General features: G+C 42.5%; 1 protein-coding gene and 1 pseudogene across 1 annotated transcript in view; both read left to right on the top strand.

The window, feature by feature from the left end:
• Window positions 1–18458, top strand: part of LOC143767274 (uncharacterized) — a 34598-nt gene extending 16140 nt beyond the window's left edge. The window contains exon 7 of the mRNA XM_077255482.1: window positions 17221–18458. Coding sequence (XP_077111597.1) covers window positions 17221–18317 — 1097 coding nt within the window. The 3' untranslated portion in view covers window positions 18318–18458. The remainder of the gene's footprint in view (window positions 1–17220) is intronic.
• A 5578-nt stretch (window positions 18459–24036) lies between these two features.
• On the top strand, window positions 24037–27110 carry LOC143767234 (uncharacterized; annotated as a pseudogene).
• The last annotated feature ends 265 nt before the right edge of the window (window positions 27111–27375 follow it).

Below are 27375 nucleotides of genomic sequence, written 5' to 3'. Positions count from 1 at the left end.
TAATGAATTTGCACCAGCAAGCTCTGTTCATACTTCACCCACTTTGGCGGACCTCCCTTAGACTGGCGTGAAAATGCCGAAAAGTCAGACAAAAAGTTTTTGACTTTTCAGTGTTTGTTTGTTTTTTTTTTAAACAGTAATTTGTACAAATGTTTCTCCCCTGCATCCAGAACATGTTTCTGAGCTGCTGCAGAGGAGATATCTCTTTACTCACAGTCCTGTCCATCACAGGTCACTGTGCACAATGGATGTCTCTAAGCATATTATGAAGCATCTTTGTGTCGGTGACCTCAGATGTGTAAGACAGAAACATTATAAGCCACAGGCTTCACTGCTATGTACAAGAAAATGTTCTCAGCCTAGAAACCTCAATAACATTCTTCTTTACATGTACTGGTACATATATACTGGTCTTACAATGTCAATGCATTATAAGATAAAATAAAGACAAAAAACAATAATAAACATGACATAATTTGTATAATCACAACAAACGGTACAATTAAGCAAACACATTTTTATGGTGATCGCTAAATGTTGTGGCTAATAATGAATGAAATTTTTCATTTATGTCAGTTTGGATAACTATAAAATGAGAACATCATTGTACAACTTTGTTTTCTAAAACCGTACACGTATACAAATCCAGAAGGCCCCCAATGTTCTTTTTGGATTTTTTACTAAGATCTGTCTGTTATCTCAGAGCTATTTGTTCTTCACTGAGCAGTTGATATGAGAAGTGTTACGTTTCTACTCACTTGGTTGTGAGTTGGCACAGGTATTGGTTTAAGTCCAGGCTGGTTTATTAACAATATTGATCACAGAACTTGTTCAGAAAAAATTCCCCTATGTCAAATTCGGCATGAGTATAGCAACATTCGGATTCGTGTTCTGTTTCCCAAGCATTTTTCCTCAAAGTCGTCAAAATTTGGTTAAAAGATTGGTAAATAATCATGTTCGTTTGGGATAAAACTGTGTTGCAGTGAAGAATCAGGAGGCCCCATTTGCTCTTAGAAATCGTTGGGCCACTGACAACATCAGTTTCTGGTTAGGCTACTCGAGGGTCAGAAAGACCATGTGCTCCAGTGGATGGCAAGTGCTGCATCAAGTGGCCTCTCCTCTTCTTCCACAACCTTAAACATCACACACAGTACAATCCTAAGAGGTGGCACCCAAATTACCCTGGTTTCCCCCCACATCACAAGTTTCCAAACGCCCAACTGACTGTGGTGAACTACAGATGGATGATTTTGCAAAGCTGTTCACACATTCATTTCCACGTGCATCAGAGATCTCCTCCAAAGATTCACAGAATCCAGAGAAGGAAAGCATCTGCACCGATGTTGGATCCGGGACTAGATGAAGTAGAGCACAAACAGAATCCAGTCTCAGAAAGGAGAGTGGCTTTTGGATTTGGGAGCGCAGAACTTTCTGAATTTCTTTTGAGGGGCAAGGAGCCATTCTGCTTTTCCAGAGCCTTTGAACTACCGGAAGCGTGAAAGACACCTATATTTCCGTTAACAGATGACGGACCTGAGTGGGGACTTGCTTTTTTTGTGGATTTAGTTGAAGCTTTTTTGGGGGAACATTTTACATAACATTTTAGATCATATTTGTCCTGAGCTTTATGATAAGCATTTACTTTGGGGTTTCCATCTAAATCTCTGAGTGACTTGAATCAGATGAAACCCCAGAGGGATTCATTTATTGTAATGAGGCAGCAGAGTTACTGTGGACTCTATCTGACCTCCATTCAGCATTGTCCTTCTTTTCAGAAGTGCAGAAAAGGACACTGCTGGATCATAGACCAGACAGAATCCATAGTGTCTCCATCTGCCTCATTATAGGGAATCTTCCGCCAGATGTTTCGTCTAAATCCGGTATTTCAGAAATATACATGGAGATCCCAGTGTAAGTGTAGAGTGCAGGATAAATGTGAGTTGAGTGGTACCTGGACCCACAGACGCGTCAGTTAGATGTGAAACGGCTTTCCTCCATAAGGATACCTGCTTCCCCACATCCATGTTTTAAATGTATTTGAATAATGAGAATTTTATATCAGAAAGAGTGCCACCGCTTCCTTGTTAACGCCATCGCTTCCTTCTTTACGCCAATTTGTAAAGATGCTTTCCCTGGGTGGAGCACCTTTCGACCACGTTGTCAGCTAGCTGCAAGCAGTTTCAACTGATTTTCCTAAGGTCTTTTTCTTGTTTACATAAATGTGCGCCATGCCTTCAGCAGCAGGTGAAGAATTGGTTTTATTTATTCTTTCCGCTGTTCCTCGTGCAGTATAAATGATTAGGTGACTTTATTTGTCGGGTCTATGCGATTGCAGCAATACCAGATTTATATCGGGTTTTTATGTTTGTTTGCTGTCTCACACTAAAAGACGCTCTTAATTGCAAAAACTAGATTTTGTATCACCATATCTTGAGAGCTATAATTTTTTCATATTTCTGCTGGCAGAGTCATGTGATGGGTTGATTTTTGCCAGACAAGTTAACGTTTTTATTGGTATCCTTTTCGGGCACGTGAAGTTTTTTGATCCTTTCTATTTCAATTTTTCGAAGGCAGAATGAACAAAAATCGTCAATTCGAGAACTGTGTTTTTTCTTTTTATGTCGTTCCATGTGTGGTAAAATTGATAAGGCAGCTTTGTTCTTCAGGTCAGTATGATTACATCAATGCCATATTTATATAATTTTTTTAATGTTTTGTCGCTTTTAGACAAAAATTGATTTTTTTCCAAAAAATATTTTATTTTATTTCTTTTTCCACTGATGGAGCTTGTATGGCTGTTATTTTTTTGCGGGACAAGACGACGTTTTTAGGGATACCGTTTTTATTTACAGTCGTCTTTTTGATCGACTTTTATTTAACTTTTTGTTCAGTGGTATGATGAAAAAATATAGTTTTGTCCCAGATTCTATATATCTTTTTTATGGTGCTCACTGTAAGAGTTAACTAGCGAGACGGTTTTATAGGTCGGGTCATTCAGAACAAGGAGACACTAAACATGTACTTTTAATTTTTTGTTTTTGTATATACAAAAATTAATTCATGGTATATATATATATATATATATATATATATATATATATATATATATACTGTATATATGTGTGTATATACTGTATATATGTGTGTATATACTGTATACATGTGTGTATATACTGTATACATGTGTGTATATACTGTATACATGTGTGTATATACTGTATACATGTGTGTATATACTGTATATATGTGTGTATATACTGTATATATGTGTGTATATACCGTATATATGTGTGTATATACCGTATATACTCGAGTATAAGCCGACCCGAGTATAAGCCGACCCCCCTAATTTTGCCACAAAAAACTGGGAAAACTTATTGACTCGAGTATAAGCCTAGGGTGGAAAATGCAGCAGCTACCGGTAAATGTCAAAAGTAAAAATAGATACCAATAAAAGTAAAATTAATTGAGACATCAGTAGGTTAAGTGTTTTTGAATATCCATATTGAATCAGGAGCCCCATATAATGCTCCATGCAGTTTATGATTGCCCCATAAGATGTTCCATATTAGAATATGCCCCATATAATCCTGCATAAAGGTTAATAAAGGCCCCATAAGATGCTCCATAGACACATTTGCCCAATATAATGCTGCACAAATGCTGATTATGGCCCCATAAGATGCTCCATAAAGATATTTGCCCCATATAGTGCTGCACAAACCTTTATTATGGCCCTATAAGATGCTCCATACAGACACTTGCCCCATATACCGTAGTGCCCTACAAACGTTAATTATGGCCCCATACAGACACTTGCCCCATATAGTGCTGCACAAACGTTATGGCCCCCATATAGTGCTGCACAAACATTATGGCCCCCATATAGTGCTGCAAAAACATTATGGCCCCCATATAGTGCTGCACAAACATTATGGCCCCATATAGTGCTGCACAAATGTTATGGCCCCATATAGTGCTGCACAAATGTTATGGCCACATATAATGCTGCACAAACTTTATGGCCCCATATAGTGCTGCACAAACGTTATGGCCCCCATATAATGCTGCACAAACATTATGGCCCCATATAGTGCTGCACAAACGTTATGGCCCCATATAGGGCTGCACAAATGTTATGGCCCCATATAATGCTGCACAAATGTTATGGCCCCATATAATGCTGCACAAACTTTATGGCCCCATATAGTGCTGCACAAACATTATGGCCCCATAGATGCTCCATACAGACACTTGCCCCATTTGCTGCGATAAAAAAAAAAAAATCACATACTCCCCTCTCCGTCGCTCAGGCCCCTGGCACTTTCAATAGTTACATGCAGTGCACCTCGTTCCGGCGCCACTCCATGCTCAGCACTGACGTTCAGCAGAGAGCGCGCACTAACCACGTCATCGCGCTCTCTGACCTGAGCGTCACTGCTGAAGACAGAGCGGCACCCGGAATGAGGAAAGGTGACTATCGCGCAGCGCTCCAATCCCATATACTCACCTGGTCCTGGCGCTGTGCAGTCCCTGCTTCCCCGATGCCGCAGCTTCATCCTGTACTAAGCGGTCACCGTTACTGCTCAATACAGTAATGAATATGCGGCTCCACCTCTATGGGAGGTGAAGCCCCATATTCATTACCATAATGAGCGGTACCATGTGACCGCTCAGTACAGGAAGAAGCTGCTGCTGCCGGCGCCGGGGAAGCCAGGGACCTGCAGGGACCGTGCCTGGACTAGGTGAGTATTTTTAGACAGCTCCCCCTCCCCTGCCGACCCCTGGGTATGACTCGAGTATATGCCGAGAGGGGGACTTTCAGCCCCAAAAAAGTGGGCTGAAAATCTCGGCTTATACTCGAGTATATACGGTGTGTGTGTGTGTGTGTGTGTGTGTATATATATCTCTCTCGGATGTCGGATCGTATGGAATCGGCCGATTCTGCTGTAAAATCGGGTTCCGGACCCGGAACACGAAACCCAATGTATGTCAATAAAATTACTTTTATTATTCTCTCTCTCTCTCTCCCTCTCCCTCTCCCTCTCCCTCTCCCTCTCCCTCTCCCTCTCCCTCTCCCTCTCCCTCTCCCTCTCCCTCTCCCTCTCTCCCTCTCTCCCTCTCTCCCTCTCTCCCTCTCTCCCTCTCCCTCTCCCTCTCCCCCTCTCCCCCTCTCCCCCTCTCTCCCTCTCTCCCTCTCTCCCTCTCTTCCTCTCTCCCTCCCTCTCTCCCTCTCTCCCTCTCTCCCTCTCTCTCTCTCTCTCTCATTTTTTGACTCCGGAAATTACTACGTCCGAAAACGTAACAAGGCAACTATGATGCCGCAGGAGCCGGAACCTATGTCATCACGCTGCCCACAATTAATTGGCTCAAAAAAATGGCGGGGAAGGCGTCATTCGAAACGCGACTTTGGCGCCAAGTTCGCGTTCCACGTGGCCGACCCACACTGGGATCGGATCGGGTTTCATGAGACGCCGACTTTGCCAAAAGTCGCCGACTTATGAAAATGAACGACCCGTTTCGCTCAACCCTACTGGCCACCTTAGAAGTCTCCAGTGCTTTCTCTCAAACCATTTTCTAGTGTTTTTTGAAGTGTGTTTTGGGTCATTGTCCTGCTGGAAGACCCATGACCTCTGAGGGAGAAACAACTTTCTCACACTGGGCCCTACATTATGCTGCAAAATTTGTTGGTAGTCTTCAGACTTCATAATGCCATGCACACGGTCAAGCAGTCCAGTGCCAGAGGCAGCAAAGCAACCCCAAAACATCAGGGAACCTCCGCCATGTTTGACTGTAGGGACCGTGTTCTTTTCTTTGAATGCCTCTTTTTTTCTCCTGTAAACTCAATGTTGATGCCTTTGCCCAAAAAGCTCTACTTTTGTCTCATCTGACCAGAGAACATTCTTCCAAAACGTTTTAGGCTTTTTCAGGTAAGTTTTGGCAAACTGCAGCCTGGCTTTTTTATGTCTCGGGGTAAGAAGTGGGGTCTTCCTGGGTCTCCTACCATACAGTCCCTTTTTATTCAGACGCCGACGGATAGTACGAGTTGACACTGTGAGGGTATGTTTCCACGGTCAGTAAACGCTGCTTGTTTGACGCTGCAGCGTCAAACAAGCAGCGTCCAGATGTTCCAGCATAGTGGAGGGGATTTTATGAAATCCCGTCTCCGCTATGCGTGGAAACCCGCACGCGGAGGCCCTGCGACTCCGGACATGCTGTGCGTCTTTTCAGAACGCAGCATGTCCGTACACCTTGCGGGGACGCAGCGTCCCCGCAAGGCATATCACAGGGCCCTATGGCGAGGGGTGCGATGATCCCGGATGTGTACTGTACACATCCGGCACCATCGCGTCCCATTAAGGGGGCGGGGCTTAGCGCCGAGCGGCTTCGCCGCTGCGGCGATGACGCCGCGTCTCCGGACCGTGGAGACATAGCCTTATACCCTCGGACTGCAGGGCAGCTTGAACTTGTTTGGATGTTAGTCGAGGTTCTTTATCCAACATCCGCACAATCTTGCGTTGAAATCTCTTGTCAATTTTTTTTTCCGTCCACATCTAGGGAGGTTAGCCACAGTGCCATGGGCTTTACACTTCTTAATGACACTGCGCACGGTAGAAACAGGAACATTCAGGTCTTTGGAGATGGACTTGTAGCCTTGGGATTGCTCATGCTTCCTCACAATTTGGTTTCTCAAGTCCTCAGACAGTTCTTTGGTCTTCTTTCTTTTCTCCATGCTCAATGTGGTACACACAAGGACACAGGACAGAGGAAGTGTGATTTAGTTATTGCCAACACCTGTTAGGTGCCACAGGTAAGTTACAGGTGCTGTTAATTACACAAATTAGAGAAGCATCACATGATTTTTCGAACAGTGCCAATACTTTTGTCCACCCCCTTTTTTATGTCTGGTGTGGAATTATATCCAATTTGGCTTCAGGACAATTCTTTTTGTGTTTTTTCATTTAAGACAAATTAAATGAAGATAATAATACCAAAGAATTTGTGTCTGCAATGATTTTCAGGAAGAAACTGAGAATTATCTGACAGAATTGCAGGGGTGTGAATACTTTTGGCCATGACTGTATACATAAATACAGTATATATGTGGGTGTGTATATATATATATATATATATATATATATATATACACACACACACACACACACACACACACACACACACACACACACACACACACACACACACACACACACACACACTATACTGTGTATATATATATATATATATATATATATATATATGAGGCAGTGACCCACAAAGTTCAAACACAAGTCTCTTTAATGTGTTGCTTTACACATAAAGGTGCATAGCATTTTATAATAAACGTCCTCAAAGCTCAAAATACACACAGTTGCATCTCGTCTCAGTGCCCGTTTCATAGCACTACACATCAAATTGCTTTTAGATAGCAGGCCCTAAACACGCCGGTCCTCTCCTTGTCCAGTATCTGTGGGGCGACAGCACGCCATATTACAGTCACCAAACACAACTTTACATGTTGCAGACACTACACACGCCAGTCCTCCTCTGACTAGTTCCCGTGGGTGTCCTGCACTACTGTGTCACAGTCTCTTTACTCATATAGCCATACACAGCCCAGAATATCCTCCGGATAGCAGCTGGGCATCATATCCACCTGTTGCAATCGTTACACATGCCAGTCCTCTTTCGAGCACAGGACATCCACCTCCGACTGACACTGACGTTGCACCTGACACCCATACCCCTTACTGCAGGGTTTTTAACAAACAAACCTGTGGCTTCCAGCCACATGGAAAACCCGGACCGGAAATCCGTGACTCCCATGCACACCTATGGACTTAATCCGTCTCCATGCACAACCTGGGGAGAACACACAGTGACCCCTACCTGTTACACGAGTCACTGCCTAACAATACATACTGTGTGTGTATGTATATATATATGTGTGTGTATATATATATATATATATATATATATATATATATATATATATATATATATATATATATATTATACACACTGCTCAAAAAAATAAAGGAAACACTAAAATCCCACATCCTAGATATCACTGAATTAAATATTCCAGTTGTAAATCTTTATTCATTACATAGTGGACTGTGTTGAGAACAACTAAACCTAAAAATGATCAATGTAAATCACACCTAATATCCCACGGAGGTCTGGAGTTGGAATAATGCTCAAAATCAAAGTGGCAAATGAAGTTACAGTCTGATTCAACTTCAGTGGAAATGCTTCAAGACAAGGAAATGATGCTCAATAGTGTGTGTGGCCTCCACGTGCCTGTATTATCTCTCTACAAAGCCTGGGCATGCTCCTGATGAGGTGGCGGATGGTCTCCTGAGGGATCTCTTCCCAGACCTGGACTAAAGCATCTGCCAACTCCTGGACAGTCTGTGGTGCAATGTGGTCTTGGTGGATGGTGCGCGACATGATGTCCCAGATGTGTTCAATCGGATTCAGGTCTGGGGAACGGGGGGGGGCTAGTCCATAGCTTCAATGCCTTCATCTTGCAGGAACTGCTGACACACTCCAGCCACATGAGGTCTGGCATTATCCTGCATTAGGAGGAACCCAGGGCCAACCACACCAGCATATGGTCTCACAAGGGGTCTGAGGATCTCATCTCGGTACCTAATGGCAGTCGGGCTACCTGTGGCGAGCACATGGAGGGCTGTGCGGCCCTCCAAAGAAATGCCACCCCACCATTACTGACACACTGCCAAACCGGTCATGCTGAAGGATGTGGCAGGCAGCAGATCACTCTCCACGGCGTCTCCAGACTCTGTCACATGTGCTCAGTGTGAACCTGCTTTCATCTGTGAAGAGCACAGGGCATAAGTGGCGAATTTGCCAATCCTGGTGTTCTGTGGCAAATGCCAAGTGTCCTGCACGGTGTTGGGCTGTGAGCACAACCCCCATCTGTGGACGTTGAGCACTCAGACCATCCTCATGGAGTCAGTTTCTAACCGTTTGTGCAGACACATGCACATTTGTGGCCTGCTGGAGGTCATTTTGCAGGGCCCTGGCAGTGCTCCTCCTGTTCCTCCTTGCAAAAAGGCTGAGGTAGCCATCCTGCTGCTGGGTCGTTGCCTCCTACGGCCCCCTCAACGTCTCCTCGTAGTGCATCCAGCCTCTGGACACTACGCTAATAGACACAGCAAACCTTCTTGCCACAGCTCACATTGATGTGCCATCCTGGATGAGCTGCACTACCTGAGCCAGTTGTGTGGGTTGTAAAGTCCATCTTATGCTACCACGAGTGTGAAAGCACAACTAGCATTCAAAAGTGACCAAAACATCAGCCAGAAAGCATTGGTACTGAGATGTGGTCTGTGGTCCCCACCTGCAGAACCACTCCTTTATTGAGTGAGTCTTGATAATTGCCGATAATTTACATCTGTTGTCTATTCCATTTGCCAACAGCCTGTGAAATTGATTGTCAAACAGTGTTGCTTCCTAAGTGGACAGTTTGATTTCACAGAAGTTTCCTTTACTTGGAGTTATATTCTGTTGTTTAAGTGTTCCCTTTATTTTTTTGAGTATATATATATATATATATATATATATATATATATATATATATATATATATATATATATATATATATATATATATATATATATATATATATATTATAGTATTTTACGACAAGTGATTTTTTTATGCACTATGTGGGAAATGCGCTTATCCTGCGCCTTAAAACAGTGCCAAAATTACGTTTTAAATACTTTACAAACTATGCACAGCAGTCAGAATCTTTCCCAATATGGCGATCTTTTCTTCTTCAGCACCGCATTGCACAGATGTATACACATTTGGATTTATGGGAAGGTTGTTATGTCGTCACAGACATGCGCAATAGACTCCTGAGGACGCCGAGGATCTAGCATGTATTTTTAATGAAGATGCGAGTGTGTTTTAGTCCTTTTTGGCTTGCAACACTTAAGTACTTTGTACACTATATATCACTATACATGTATAAGATATTTTATGAACGATTTTGTATATTTGCACTTAGCACTTTAATCCATGTAATACGGTGATTAGGTTTTCACAAATCATGTTTGAAATTTTATGCTAATTAATTCATTAATGACATGTGCACCCTATATATGTCTGTAGCACTGCTTGATTCATTGCTCGAGAAAGGATTTGTTTTATCCGAAACGTCGCCACGCCACAGGGCATTGAAGTCCTTTTTTTACATCTTTTTGTGCTGTTTCCCTTTTTGTTTACTGTCTGGAAGGCCATTTGGAATGCTGGTCAGGGAAGCGTGCACGCTTTAAGGTATTTTTTCTGGTGCTGCTCCCCTTTTTCGACCTATGTGTGTATATATATATATGTGTGTGTGTGTGTGTGTGTGTGTGTGTGTATATACACTCACCGGCCACTTTATTAGGTACACCTGTCCAACTTCTTGTTAACACTTAATTTCTAATCAGCCAATCACATGGCGGCAACTCAGTGCATTTAGGCATGTAGACATGGTCAAGACAATCTCCTGCAGTTCAAACCGAGCATCAGTATGGGGAAGAAAGGTGATTTGAGTGCCTTTGAACGTGGCATGGTTGTTGGTGCCAGAAGGGCTGGTCTGAGTATTTCAGAAACTGCTGATCTACTGGGATTTTCACGCACAACCATCTCTAGGGTTTACAGAGAATGGTCCGAAAAAGAAAAAAAATCCAGTGAGCGGCAGTTCTGTGGGCGGAAATGCCTTGTTGATGCCAGAGGTCAGAGGAGAATGGGCAGACTGGTTCGAGCTGATAGAAAGGCAACAGTGACTCAAATCGCCACCCGTTACAACCAAGGTAGGCCTAAGAGCATCTCTGAAAGCACAGTGCGTCGAACTTTGAGGCAGATGGGCTACAGCAGCAGAAGACCACACCGGGTACCACTCCTTTCAGCTAAGAACAGGAAACTGAGGCTACAATTTGTACAAGCTCATCGAAATTGGACAGTAGAAGATTGGAAAAACGTTGCTTGGTCTGATGAGTCTCGATTTCTGCTGCGACATTCGGATGGTAGGGTCAGAATTTGGCGTAAACAACATGAAAGCATGGATCCATCCTGCCTTGTATGGAGCATCTTTGGGATGTGCAGCCGACAAATCTGCGGCAACTGTGTGATGCCATCATGTCAATATGGACCAAAATCTCTGAGGAATGCTTCCAGCACCTTGTTGAATCTATGCCACGAAGAATTGAGGTAGTTCTGAAGGCAAAAGGGGGTCCAACCCGTTACTAGCATGGTGTACCTAATAAAGTGGCCGGTGAGTGTGTATATATATATATATATATATATATATATATATATATATATATATACACACCACACACACACACACACACACACCACACACACACACACACACACACCACACACACACACACACACACCACACACACACACACACCACACACACACCACACACACACACCCACACACACACACACAACACACACAACACACACAACACATATATACATACACACACACAGTTGTGCTCAAAAGTTTACATACCCTGGCAGAATTTTTGCTTTCTTGGCCTTTTTTCAGAGAATATGAATGATGACACCAAAACTTTTTCTCCACTCATGTCTAGTGGTTGGGTGAAGCCATTTATTGTCAAACTACTTTGTTTTCTCCTTTTAAATCATACTGACAACTTAAAGCATCCAAATGACCCTGATCAAGAGTTCACATACCCCATTTCTTAATATCGTGTATTGCCCCGTCTAACATCAATGACAACTTGAAGTCTTTTTTGGTAGTTGTGGATGAGGTTCTTCTTAGCTAAAAACCTCCAGTTTCTGTAAATTCCTGGGCTGTCTAGCATGAACTGCGTGTCTGCCTAGTGTGAACACTTACCTATGGCTAATAAAATGGTAAAGCCTGTATTTAGAGAGGAGGTTAGAACCAACTGTGTTTGGATGTAGTTAAAATCACAGCATGGTGAAGGGCGGGGCGTTCAAGTCAGAAAAAGCAATACATAGTAAATATAGAAAAACTGACTGAACAGCCATCTAGTCTGAACTGGTGCATAACCAAAAAGTATTACATAGCAAATAGATAATGGCTGCACTCAAGGCAGACAGGTTAGTTACCCATTTGATCTGAGATTACCTTGACGTTTGGTGAATGGGCTCACAATATTTGGCCAAATTTTGTGCTAAAAATCTCATGTGTTTTTTCATGAATTTCACAAGCCATTATGCCGTTCACATTTCATGTATTGCACATTTCCTTGCTTTAGCACAATAAACTTGAGTGCAGCCATTATCTATTTGCTATGTAATACTTTTTGGTTATGCACCAGTTCAGACTAGATGGCTGTTCAGTCAGTTTTTCTATATTTACTATGTATTGCTTTTTCTGACTTGAACGCCCCGCCCTTCACCATGCTGTGATTTTAACTACATCCAAACACAGTTGGTTCTAACCTCCTCTCTAAATACAGGCTTTACCATTTTATTAGCCATAGGTAAGTGTTCACACTAGGCAGACAGGTTAGTTACCCATTCGATCTGAGATTACCTTGACGTTTGGTGAATGGGCTCACAATATTTGGCCAAATTTTGTGCTAAAAATCTCATGTGTTTTTTCATGAATTTCACAAGCCATTATGCTGTTCACATTTCATGTATTGCACATTTCCTTGCTTTAGCACAATAAACTTGAGTGCAGCCATTATCTATTTGCTATAGCATGAACTGCGAGCTTGAGATCTCCCCAGAGTGGCTCAATGATATTGAGGTCAGGAGACTGAGATGGCCACTCCAGAACCTTCACTTTGTTCTTCTGTAGCCAATGACAGATTGACTTGGCCTTGTGTTTTGGATCATTGTCATGTTAGAACGTCCAAGTATGTCCCATGCGCAGCTTCCGGGCTGATGAGTGCAAATTTGCCTCCATTATTTGCTGATAACGTGCTGCATCCATATTTCCTTCAACTTTGACCAAGTTTCCTGTGCCTTTGTAGCTCATACATCCCCAAAACTTCAGCGATCCACCTCCATGCTTTACAGTAGAAATGGTGTTCTTTTCATCTTAGGCCTTGTTGACCTCTCTCCAAATGTAATGGTTATGGTTGTGACCAAAAAGTTCAACTTTAGACTCATCATTCCAAATTACCTTGTTTCAGAAGTTTTGAGGCTTGTCTCTGTGCTGTTTTGCCTATTGAAGGTGAGATACTTTGTGACATTTGGCAGTAATGGCTTTCTTATGGCGACTCGACCATGCAGCCCATTTTTCTTCAAGTGCCTGATTATTGTGCATCTTGAAACAGCCACACCGCTGGCAGTTGTGGAGGAAATTTTTGTTGTTTTTACAGAGCCCTTGATTTTCCATTTGTTGATCACAGTTTGAACTCTGCTGACTGGCCTTATCAATTCCTTGGATATCTTTTTGGATAATAGAAACAATTGGAGTCTGGCTCAACAGGACTGGATTTTCCTTTTCTTTTTATTTTTCAAAAGAAATTATAGTGCATACAAAATAAAAATGTACATGGCCGCGTTTCATCTGCACTAGACAGTCTTACTCATAACAACCACCGATATGCCACTCTGAGGTCATGTGATGACCCCAAGGTACCGTAGCCTGTGAGATTCAGCTATAAGTGGACTCTCACAAGTACTGCAGTGTATGAGACCAGTAATCAAAATAAAAATTATACATATAGAAACTTAATTCCAGCTCACCCAGTTGCTCTATGCTCATCCACCTGGGGCTCAGACACCGGCCTCGCCCTGGCCTCACTCATGAGTAAGACTGCCTAGTGCAGTCAAAACGCGTTGACTGGGTCATGTCGACTATGTACATTTTTTGTTTTGTATGCACTATAATTTCTTTTGAAAAATAAAAAGAAAAGGAAAATCCAGTCCTGTTGAGCCAGACTCCAATTTTTTCTATTTTCATTGATGTCAGGCCAGGGTGAGGCCGGTGTCTGAGCCCCAGGTGGATGAGCATAGAGCAACTGGGTGAGCTGAAATCAAGTTTCTGTAATCTTTTTAGATCCCTTTCCTGTTGTATACAGTTCAACTAGCTTTTCCCACAGATCTGTTGACAATTCTTTTGCTTTCCCCATGACTAACAATCCAGAAATGTCAGTGGCTGGATGAAAGATGCAAGAGTCTGTCTGGATCCCAGAATCTCACTCAGCTTTTATGCACACACACTGATTACAAGCAAACAGGACAGGTCACAGATGAGGATGTTACCTTTAGTAGCCATTCAAACCCATTTGTATCAACTTCTGTACATGTTATCAGGCCAAAATCGATCAGGTTCATTTGTATGTTTTGAGTTGCCATTATGATTTAAAAAGAGAAAGAGAAAGTAGTTTGACAATAAATGGCTTCACCCAACCACTAACCATGAGTGTACATATACATATATATATATATATATATATATATATATATATATATATATATACATATATATATACATATATATATATACATATATACATACATACATACATACATATATATATATATATATATATATATATATATATATATATATATATATATATATATATATATATCCCAGGAATTAGTTTTTGTATATACTAAAGCAAAAAAATAAAAGTACACGTCTAGTATCTCCTTGTCCTGAAGGAACTGACCCATAAAACTGTCACGCCCATCCACCAACATTTTTTGGCCAAATTTTGTGCTAAGCATCTCATGTGTTTTTTCTTAGATTTGACAAGCCATTGTGCTATTCACATTTCATGTATCACACATTAATTTGCTTTACTACAATTGAGTGCAACCATTTATCTATTTGCTATGTAAGTTGTTTTTGGTTATGCACCAGTTCAGACTAGTTCTCTGTACAGTCAGTTTACCATTACTTGCTATGTACTATTTTTTTCTGACTTGAACACCCTGCCCTTCACCATGCTGTGATTTTAATTACATCCAAACACATTTGGTTCCATCCTTCCTATAAATACAGGCTTTACCATGACATTAGCCAGAGGTAAGTGTTCACACTAGGCAGTCAGGTCAGGGACCCATCTGATTCATGAGATTACCTTGACGTTGATGGATGGGCTCACATTTTTTGGCCAAATTTTGTGGTAAGCATCTCGTGTTTTTTCATAGATTTCACAAGCCATAATGCTATTCACATTTCATGTATCAGACATTCACTTGCTTTAGTACAATTGAGTGCAATCATTTATCTATTTGTTACATAACTAGTACCCATAATTTTCAGGAGGTTTTTTTGCCGTCATGACTCGGATGCCGTCATGATGATCCCGGGTCATGGCGACAACTATCAGGACCTCACAATGACATTGCGGGGCGCCGATTGGAGGGGAGAGGGAGCTCCATCCCTTTCCCTGCCTTTTAAATGCTGTGATTGATATTTAGGGGGATAAACAGCTGGAAACGATGCAGGCATCGTTCCTGTCAATGAAAGCCGGGTGTCAGCTATGATGTTAATTGAACACGCAGCTCCTGTATATACCTAATACGTCATAGGTCGGGAAGGGGTTAAGATATTGTTATTAGTAGTATAAGGTAAAACCGACTTACATTGTATATGAATAGATTTATCGAAGGGCAACACTAAAAGGCTAAAAAAAAAAACTTTTATTACCGTAAGTTTAATTTAAAAGATAAACTAAGAAACCCACAACAAAGGTGAAAGTGCAATTTGCAAAACTATATAGCTATACACAGATAATTACCTACGGATAATAGCACCAGAAGGTGGTTTAGTATAATATATAAGACCTAGCCCTATATATTTCTGTCGCTTACAGTAGTATTGTTAATTATACCTACTATGTGTATTGAATGCCACCATAGTCTGACCACAAGAATGTATGTCAGACAAAGAGTGGAAGACAATTATTAGTCCTACAATACAACGCCTCATCAATTAAAAAGTGGTATAACTAATTAAACACGGTACCCAAACAATTGCTATAAGTACTACCTAAAAATATGTCCTAGCGTACCAGTGTCCACAGTAACTGTGTTTGAACAAGTAATCAATCATACTCGGCCAATGTGAAGGAAGGGGTGCACAGGGTCTAGAGGAGGACTGACCTCCATAATGTTACGTAACTGACCTGCTAGATAGTACAAATCGATATCTCTCTTTATCTACTTCTAGTGTGAAAATCAGATGTAATTATAGGTCAATTTTATGCAGTAATATGAAACATTTTGACAAACTTTCAAGCACCAGTGTGTGTAAGGCTAAGTGATTTGCACAAGAACGAGGGACGGACAACTACTATGTTTGCAGAGGACACTGCTGAAAATAGGACATTTTCAGATCCCCCAGTGCTCCCAAATACAGCCAATGTTTCTGTTGGCCTACATGACATATATAAGAATATGAAGGACTTGTTCTCCTTTATTGTATCCACTGTTTAGTTACATTAATAAAGTTATACAAAACCTCACTTTTTTTCTCTAAAGCCATGACTTGTGTACAATGTCAATCTCCACTGTGCTTTACCCTGTGCTACAGTGCTTGGACCTGTGAAGGAATGTTTGAGAAGGAATCTCCTAATAAAACTTATTACAGATCCCTTTTATGAGTCTCTTCTGACTGTGTAAGGCTAGGTTCACATTGCGTTAGTGGGTGGTCGCTAACGGACAGCGTTGCACGGCGAAAATGTCGCAATTAACGCTGTGCAACGGGTCCGTTAGCGCACCCATTGACAGCAATGTAAATTTCGCCTGTAGCGCATCGCTAGCGCGTGCCTTTTTCGGCTCGCGCTAGCGATGTGCCGTTCTTTTGTGACGCGCCGCGGACGCTGCAAGCAGCGTCCGCGGCGCGCCCGAGGTTCGTTCCCCGCTCTCGCAGATCGGGGATCTGCGAGAGCGGGGACGTTAGCGCGACCCCTAAACACAGCCCCTACAAATACATTGCGTTAGCGCAATCCTCTAGCGCTAGCGCTAAACGGAACCTAACGCAATGTGAACCTAGCCTAACTGGAACAGATTAATGACAGACACAGGGAATCATGACCTGAAAAGTAGCTATAATAGAGTAGCGAACATTTGTAAGGACATAACCTGGTGGACTAACACTGTGATCTCAATCCCTCTTTGTGGTCTATTGTCCAGTTTGCACAGACATGTTATAAAGTATATAATAGTATTATAGTTCCAATGCAATGTTTCTGAAAAGTAATAAAATAATTTTTATTCTTGGCAGTTGACTTTACCAGGAGCACTGAGGGACGTCTGATATTCTCAGATTTGTCAGCAGATAATTTTCATATGACACTCGATACTTATGAAGAACATGTCCTTATGCCAGATACACCTCAAGATGTTATCAGAAAAAATCTGTCACCTGATCCTTTTCAACAGGTCATTGTTTCTGCTTCATCAAAGACAAATATGCAAAACAAAAGTCACAGAAGGGCTCTTGATCATGAAACAGCTTACACAGGGGAGAAACCATTTTCATGTTCAGAATGTGGGAAAGGTTTTACAAAGAAATCACATCTCGATAGACATCTGCTAATACACACAGAGGAGAAGCCATTTTCATGTTCAGAATGTGGAAAATGTTTTACACACAGATCAAGTCTTGTAGAACATCAGATGGTACACACAGGGGAGAAACCATTTCCATGTTCAGAATGTGGGAAAGGTTTTACAAATAAATCACATCTTGATAGACATCTGCTAATACACACAGGGGAGAAGCCATTTTCATGTTCAGAATGTGGAAAATGTTTTACAGAGAAATCAAGTCTTGTTAGACATCAGAGAATTCACACAGGGGAGAAGCCATTTTCATGTTCAGAATGTGGAAAATGTTTTACAGAGAAAACATGTTTTATTAGACATCAGAGAACTCACACAGGGGAGAAGCCATTTTCATGTTCAGAATGTAGGAAATGTTTTAATCGGAAAACAAATCTTGTTGCACATATGAAAACTCACGCAGGAGATAAGCCATTTTCATGTTCAGAATGTGGCAAACAATTTAGTGATAAATCCACACTTTCAAAACATCAGAGAATTCACACAGGGGCTCAGCTATTTTCATGTTCAGAATGTGAGAAATGTTTTAATCTGAAAGCCAGTCTTGTTGCACATCTGAAAACTCACACAGGGGAGAAGCCATTTTCATGTTCAGAATGTGGCAAACGATACAGTGAGAAATCCACACTTTCAAAACATCACAGAATTCACACAGGGGAGAAACCATTTTCTTGTTTAGAATGTAAGAAATGTTTTACACAAAAATCAAATTTTATGATGCATCAGAGAATACACACGGGAGAAACCATTTGCTAGAATGTGAGAAATGTTTTACCGAGAAATCGAGTCTGGTTGTACATCAAAGAATTCACACAGGGGAGAAACCATTTTCATGTTCAGAATGTGGGAAATGTTTTACCGAGAAATCGAGTCTGGTTGTACATCAAAGAATTCACACAGGGCAGAAACCATTTTCATGTTCAGAATGTGGGCAATATTTCAGTACTAAATCAAAACTTGCTAAACATCAAAGAATTCACACAGGGGAGAAGCCATTTTCATGTTCAGAATGTGGGAAATGTTTTACAATGAAATCCGGTCTTGTTAGACATCAGAAAATACACACAGGGGAGAAGCCATTTTCATGTTCAGAATGTGGAAAATGTTTTAATCAGAAAACAAATCTTGTTACACATCTAAAAACTCACACAGGAAAGTAGCCGTTTTTTTTTTAACTAAAAGGTTTTTTATTTTGCAACAGCATAATATAACAAAAAACAGAATATAAAAGTCTGGAAGAGGAAGAACAGAAAAAAGCATTATCTGGACTTCATTACATAAAGAATCAAAGCATGTGAATAAAGAGGGATATCATGGTACAAATATCATGAAATCATTGTAGTATATGGATAAGCAAGATGCTTCAAAGATGAGAAGAAAAAGAAAAGTCAAGGGGATCCATGGGTATTTATCACTTAAAAGAGTAGATTGGATTACAATCAGGGTGTTAGGACGTCCATTGGCTGGAAGGTGTTTGACAATTTGTTGGTCTATGGGAGTGCAAAGGAGAGACAAACTTTAAGGCACTTTAGCCTTGTTTGGTAGAGTGGAAAATAGGGAAAGGTTTCCCAGTGAAACCATTTAGTAGGGGTTGAAATAGTCATCTTGTGTTTGGGCTATCAGCTTTTCCATTACATGGGTCCTAGCCATCCCTACGAACCATTCTTCTAACGAATGGGGGTTACTGAATTCCAATGAAGTGGTATTATTGTTTTAGCTGTCTAAAGTAGTTGCCTTTTAACAGTGGTTTTCTTATACACACATGTATAACAGTGTAGCCTCTGGTGTCCTAGGTGCTGATACGCCTGTCAACTCCTTAATAACTCTGAATACCTCATCCCAGAAAGTTTCTAGAGGCGGGCAATATATAAATGTGACATCGTCTCCTCAAGCACCCCACAATGCCAAGATTGACTAGATACCTCAGGGAACCATTTATGCAAAGTGTTGGGTCCCGATACGACCTTGAAACAATTATATAGTTTGTATCTTGTAATTTACTGGCCATAACCAATTTGTATGAGAGGAAAAAGCATTTGTCCCACTGATCCTTCTTAAATGTGCTTAGGAGCACAGTTTCTCAAGCCTTGCAAAAAGTTTTCCAGATTTGGGTATGTCAACAATTTTTATATATCAGAGATGGCATGCAGAGGGCATAGAGAGGCGACACACAACATTTCCAAAGGGATTAAATGGCTGACAGATTCCGGACGACTGTCCAGTGAAGAGTAAATATGTTGAGGTGGAATGTATTCAAAATTATGACATGTCCTCTGAGGACCGTCACCTAGGATAGTAGAAAGGGGCAAGAGAGTACCAAATGGAGCTACTTGGTATATACGTACAGTAAAGACATCTTTTTGTTGCTGGCTCGGAAGGAATTTGTGGAAGCGTCAAGTGGAAACCTATAGTGATCAGTTATAGGCATCAATAGTCCCCTCTGATCAACGAAAACATCCTTCGCACTTGGTGTATAGTTTTCAGTGTCTGCCTGATGCTGTATGATACTGAAATATTATTAAGCAACATGAGGGGCAAAGTCCATGGAAAAGAGGATGCCAACACCAAGGAAATATGGTGTGCAATGGGGACCCAAAGTATTGAGTTAATGCAATAGAAACAAATCAAGGATTGCTGCAAGGGCTGATGCTAGATAATATCAATGGCAATCAGGAAAACCGACACCCGTAGTATTTTTTTTTTTTGGATAAGATATTTGATTGCAAAACAAAACAGCTAAAACAGCTTTCAATTTTAACCCAAAAAGAGGAATGTATATTCACCGGGATGGATTGCAGCAGGTATACAGTAGCAGGCTAAGTTGATGGTTATCTTAAGAACATTGACTCTGCCAAACAAGGAAAATTCTCTCCAATTCCGGGAGTTAAGATCCAACTCCAACCAGGAGAAAGACATTTGAGCGTTGAGAGAGAATAGCCTTTAGATCGGGGATGGGGGGGGGGGGAATCAATGCACAGATAGTTGATATTGCTCCTTGGGTGCCATTTAAAATGGAAGTTGGACATCAGAGTGTTCACTTACTGGTGATGTAGAAAGACATTTAAGGCTTCAGATTCGTCAATATTTATCTTGAATTGTGACCATTTCTCAAAATGCATCAGTTTAATCAGAGAGGGGCCAGATATTTGGATTGGTAATATGCAGTTGTGTGAAAAAGTGTTTGCCCCCTTCCTGATTTCTTATTTTATATGTATGTCACACTTAAATGTTTCAAATCACCAAACAAATTTAAAGGGAACCTGTCACCCCGTTTTTTGAAGATGAGCTAAAAGTAGCGTTAAATAGGGGCAGAGCTGGGCATTACATTAGTGTCTCTGTGTGCCTTTATTACCCACCTATGCTGCCGAAATACCTTTGTAAAGTCACCGTTTTCTGCTGTCACTCACGCTGGTCTGGTCCTATGGGCATGGTGACAGCGCTGTTTCTCCCCCAGAATCCTGCTCATCATTACGTTGGTGGCGTAGTGGTGTGCGCATGTCCAAAAGGCGAATCCACTGCCCAGGTGATGAAAAACAGCGCGATCTGCGCTATTGAGCCGTTTACCGGTGGGCTCGGCCATCTTTCCTGTGGCCGCGCGTGCGCAGATGGAGCACTCTGCTGCCCGGGGCTTCAGGAAAATGGCCGCCGCGATCTCCATCTGTGCACACGCGGAATCCCGCGGCCATTTTCCTGAAGCCCCGGGCAGCAGAGCGCTCCATCTGCGCACGCGCGGCCACAGGAAAGATGGCCGCGCCCACCGGTAAACAGTTCAATAGCGCAGATCGCGCTGTTTTTCATCACCTGAGCAGTGGATTTGCCTTTTGGACATGCGCACACCACTACGCCACCAACGTAATGATGAGCAGGATTCTGGGGGAGAAACAGCGCTGTCACCACGCCCATAGGACCAGAACAGCGTGAGTGACAGCAGAAAAGGCGACTTTACAAAGGTATTTCGGCAGCATAGGTGGGTAATAAAGGCACACAAAGACACTAATGTAACGCCCAGCTCTGCCCCTATTTAACACTATTTTTAGCTCATCTTCAAAAAACGGGGTGACAGGTTCCCTTTAAATGCTAGATAAATATAACACAAGTAAACACAAAATACACAAAATAGTATTTAAATGAAGGTCTTTATTTTTAAGGGAAAAAGAAATCCAAACCTAGAGGGTTCTGTGTGAAAAAGTGTTTGCCCCTGTAGCAAAATATGTATAGGTATATACAGTGGGGCAAAAAAGTATTTAGTCATTCAGCAATAGTGCAAGTTCCACCACTTAAAAAGATGAGAGGCGTCTGTAATTTACATCATAGGTAGACCTCAACTATGGGAGACAAACAGAAAAAAAAATCCAGAAAATCACATTGTCTGTTTTTTTATCATTTTATTTGCATATTATGGTGGAAAATAAGTATTTGGTCAGAAACAAACAATCAAGATTTCTGGCTCTCACAGACCTGTAACTTCTTCTTTAAGAGTCTCCTCTTTCCTCCACTCATTACCTGTAGTAATGGCACCTGTTTAAACTTGTTATCAGTATAAAAAGACACCTGTGCACACCCTCAAACAGTCTGACTCCAAACTCCACTATGGTGAAGACCAAAGAGCTGTCAAAGGACACCAGAAACAAAATTGTAGCCCTGCACCAGGCTGGGAAGACTGAATCTGCAATAGCCAACCAGCTTGGAGTGAAGAAATCAACAGTGGGAGCAATAATTAGAAAATGGAAGACATTCAAGACCACTGATAATCTCCCTCGATCTGGTGCTCCACGCAAAATCCCACCCCGTGGGGTCAGAATGATCACAAGAACGGTGAGCAAAAATCCCAGAACCACGCGGGGGGACCTAGTGAATGAACTGCAGAGAGCTGGGACCAATGTAACAAGGCCTACCATAAGTAACACACTACGCCACCATGGACTCAGATCCTGCAGTGCCAGACGTGTCCCACTGCTTAAGCCAGTACATGTCCGGGCCCGTCTAAAGTTTGCTAGAGAGCATTTGGATGATCCAGAGGAGTTTTGGGAGAATGTCCTATGGTCTGATGAAACCAAACTGGAACTGTTTGGTAGAAACACAACTTGTCGTGTTTGGAGGAAAAAGAATACTGAGTTGCATCCATCAAACACCATACCTACTGTAAAGCATGGTGGTGGAAACATCATGCTTTGGGGCTGTTTCTCTGCAAAGGGGCCAGGACGACTGATCCGGGTACATGAAAGAATGAATGGGGCCATGTATCGTGAGATTTTGAGTGCAAACCTCCTTCCATCAGCAAGGGCATTGAAGATGAAACGTGGCTGGGTCTTTCAACATGACAATGATCCAAAGCACGCCGCCAGGGCAACGAAGGAGTGGCTTCGTAAGAAGCATTTCAAGGTCCTGGAGTGGCCTAGCCAGTCTCCAGATCTCAACCCTATAGAAAACCTTTGGAGGGAGTTGAAAGTCCGTGTTGCCAAGCGAAAAGCCAAAAACATCACTGCATGATGCATGGAGGAATGGGCCAACATACCAACAACAGTGTGTGGCAACCTTGTGAAGACTTACAGAAAACGTTTGACCTCTGTCATTGCCAACAAAGGATATATTACAAAGTATTGAGATGAAATTTTGTTTCTGACCAAATACTTATTTTCCACCATAATATGCAAATAAAATGATAAAAAAAACAGACTGTGATTTACTGGATTTTTTTTTCTCAGTTTGTCTCCCATAGTTGAGGTCTACCTATGATGTAAATTACAGACGCCTCTCATCTTTTTAAGTGGTGGAACGTGCACTATTGCTGAATGACTAAATACTTTTTTGCCCCACTGTATGTGTGGCTAGCAGTAATTTAACATCTGTCCTGAGACTGCAGGTCTCACAGGGGTCACATTAATATAAATATTAACCTGATAGGTTGGTCTAGAAATTTGACCTCCAGGGTGACTCTATAAATTTGGTCTGTGTACATAGAATCGTGTTAACAGATTGATGGGCAGCCAAGCTGATGTGTTCCAGTCCATATTCACCCCCTTCGGAGCAGAAAGCAGACTACAAAGTTAGATATTTTTGCAAGTTTTCTCCTGTTTATTTTTATAACTGTTTTGCATATTTGTATGTCTTTTTATTACCATATTATCATACCCTTTTTATTGTAAGCACTGTACCTTTTATATTAAAGCATATAACTTTAACAAGTTGAACCTTGCATGTTCTAAAGAATCCGTAGCCTTAAAGTATGTGAGCCTTATGATGCCAGACAGTAGTAGTAATATTTTTGGGACTCATCGCCCATGTGTTCGTTGAGTGGTGGGCGTGTATGAGCGGGTGTGTGGCCTGGGCCTGTGTGTGATTTATGCTCCCATTATGGCATAGGACAGAGGTTGAATGCTGGACTGATAGAGGGAAGATAGATTAACCCTTGCAGGCGCAACCCCAAGTCGTGTGCCGAGAAGCGGGTACGTGACAAATTGGTGGCAGAGCGGTGGGATAGAATTATTTCTATTAGAGCATTAGTGCATGGTTTAAGCAATTATTCCCTGTACTAAAAAATTGGTATCCTTGCGAGGATAGCACCAGTTCTATAAGGTTCAGATCAGCGCTTACATAGACATACTTGTAAACAGTTTCCCTTCCCTGTTTTTCTTTTCTATCTTTTATTTGACAAAGGCTGTTCATTGATATGGCAGCCCAGTACAAGAAGCAGAGCAAAGAGGCTGTGACCGACCTCTGTGAGCAGAGAGTAATAGAGACGGCCGATCCAAGGAACTGCCGAAATCCAAGGAACTGCTGAAACGCACCTTGGTCGAGCAGGACATAGAGCAAAGTACTGGAACATCTGGGCAAGGAGAGAGTCCACCTCAGGGAGACCCACCAATGCCAGCTCTTGCACCAGAGATACCTAATGGAAGTGCCAGCAATGCCAGTACTGAGCAGCCTATGAACTTTACTTTACAAATGGCCTTACAAGAGCTGGGAACAAGTAATCGCAATCTGCGCCTGCAGCTTATTTTACAGTACCGAGAGGCTGCTGCTGCAGAACGCCGAGAGGAGAGAGCTTTCAAGCTTCAGATGGCTCAAATAGAGAGGGGTATCGGTCCTCACCTAACCCCCTCCAAGGACATAAATCCGTGGAGACCACATCTGGAAAACTTCACTGTAATGGAGAAGGATACGGACTTGGATACTTTCCTTCGGGGGTTTGAAAAAACCTGCAAGCAATACCATCTACCCCGTGAGCAGTGGGCACAGTATCTAACCCCAGGGTTGAGAGGCAGAGCCCTGGAAGTTTTTGCTGGCCTCCCACCAGAGCTAGATGGGAACTATGAGGCCGTATAAGAGGCCCTGATCAGGCAATACAACCTAACCCCAGAAGTGTATTGGAAAACATTCCGGAGCCTACAACCTGGATCAACTGACAGCTATGCGGATGTTGTGAGCACCTTGAGGACCATGTTCCACAAATGGCTCAGGGGACTTTCTGTTAACAGTTTTGAGGACTTAACGGATCTTATGGTCAAGGATCAATTTCTTCACATGTGCCCCACGGATGTACGCCAATGTGTGTGATCGGGAGCCACAAACTGTGGATCAGGCTGCAAAGATTGCGGACTGCTATGTGGCTAACAGGATGCCTGAGGTGCGGAAGCCATCGGGATTCAGCTGGAAAGGAGGTAAGCCAAATGGGGACCCTTCTCCCTCTGCCAGCTGATCACCAGTACTGTCCAAGCCCACCTCCTATGGGATGCCAGGAACTAGACATTCTTTAGGCGATGTACGCCGGTGCTTCTACTGCAACAAAGTGGGACATATCAGCGCTGTCTGCCCTGATAGGGAGAAACGCCCAGCCCAAACCACAAAGCTGTCTGTGTCCCCACCGACTGTCCTCTTTGTGGCCGGCTCTGATGCGAGGGCTAATGAGAGCTGTCAATCTGTCACTGTTGGCAATAATGTCACCATTGGTCTCAGAGACACTGGGGCAGAGGTGACACTGGTGCGTCCAGCAATGGTAACCCCTGCTGATATCATACCAGAAAAGACTATGTCTATAACCGGGATTCGAGGAGTCAGCCCTGCCGTGCCCGTGGCCCGAGAGAAGTGGGAGTATCAGAGGCTATCCCCACCAATGTGTTGCTAGGCACAGACCTGGGGAGGATGGTGTCCCACTATATTTCTCCCTTGCAAGTAAATGCTACAGAGAAGGTGGAAGCAAGTGACCCACCTGAGTTCCTGTGCGAGGAGAGAAAATGTACCAATGCACAAGACTGTACGTATGTGGCAGCTGTGATCCGGAGTCAGGCTGCGGCTCAAACTCAACCCCAGAGATTAGGGGATAAGTCTCAGACAGAACTGCCAGAACAGGAGGCCCATACCGTGGCCCCGGAGACTCCTCACATAGCAGACCCACCAAGGTCCCTGATAACAGACACTGAATACTCAGCTTCAGACCAGGGTCTGGCATTCACACTAGGCCAGGGCCTGCAGACTGACAGTCAGAGCATCCAGGAGGCCCTGCGGACAGATGTCAGTCTGGGGAAGATCAGATGTCTTGCGGGCCAACCCCCTACTGCTTCTGACAAAGAGAGAGTATACTGGGACAAGGGCAGACTGTATAAAGAGACTCTTCCCATGGATACCACAGATCCTTGGGCCTGTGAAAAGCGACTGGTCGTTCCTTATCCATTTAGGGAACAATTATTGAGAATTGCTCATGAAATTCCTCTGGCAGGACACCTTGGAATACAAAAGACTAAAGCTCGCCTGACACATAACTTCTATTGGCCGAAGATGGGGACAGATATTGCCAATTACTGTCGATCATGTGTAGTTTGTCAGAGAGTTGGAAAGTCCGGGAATATACAGAAAGCTCCATTGATACCACTGCCAGTGATCAATGAGCCTTTCCAGTTTGTGGCTGTGGATATCATAGGGCCACTTGCAATCCCTAGCAGCTCTTGCAAAAAGTACATTCTCACGGTGGTAGACTATGCTACAGCCTTAGGGGGCGGTCACCTCTGCGTGCACTCGCATAGGTCCAGTGGACACATCCGGCCTCAGTACCGCAACCTATTAGCATATGGCACCTTGTTTAAATAATCCTCTGTACACCTGTACCCGACCCCGGAAGAAGCTAATTGCGAAACAGCGCTCGTCGGGCAAGGGGAAGCATCACCAGCATCTACTTTCCTGTGCACTGCCTCACAGCACTTGCTTCCATCTCAGCATCACCAACTTAACAGGTATCCATATCAGATCTCCTCTCTATTTCTCTGAATTTCTAACCCCCTTTTCTCCCTCCTGATGGTTATATTCTGTGCAAATAGTGAAATTCTCACAGCTCAGCAAAGCAACTGCCCCGGCTGATTTTGCACCGCACTTTAGCAATTTTTACCTAAAATCTTGGTGGCTAAGAAAACTAAGAAATTGAAATTCTAATAGACTGGCAATACTATACGTGCACTTTATTGATTTTGTTACTACTTTTAATAATAGACTGTTTCATCTGTCATTATTGATTGTCACATATGATGCTGGTTATTCTCCCCCTTTTTGGAGGTTCCATACCCCTGTCTGTTTTATTGTTGAACTCTTTTACCCTGTATAAATAAATTTTTAGATTGACCTTTTTTGCTCCACTTCACTTTTTGTCTTTTGTGGTACCTTTCTCCACAGCAGACTATGTTTACTGTGTTTCATTGAAGTGACCTGGCTGTCATTTAATTGGACTATGGGAATAAAAATCCCAGAGTGCCTGGGCCTCGCCTGTGGTTCTTGTCCGGAAAAAGGACCGTACTACCCGATTCTGTGTAGACTACAGGAAATTAAA

This window comes from Ranitomeya variabilis, chromosome 4, assembly GCF_051348905.1.
Source record: "Ranitomeya variabilis isolate aRanVar5 chromosome 4, aRanVar5.hap1, whole genome shotgun sequence".
NCBI lineage: Eukaryota > Metazoa > Chordata > Amphibia > Anura > Dendrobatidae > Ranitomeya > Ranitomeya variabilis.
Note: the sequence above shows the minus strand (reverse complement) of the source record. Positions and strands in the feature narration are given on the sequence as shown.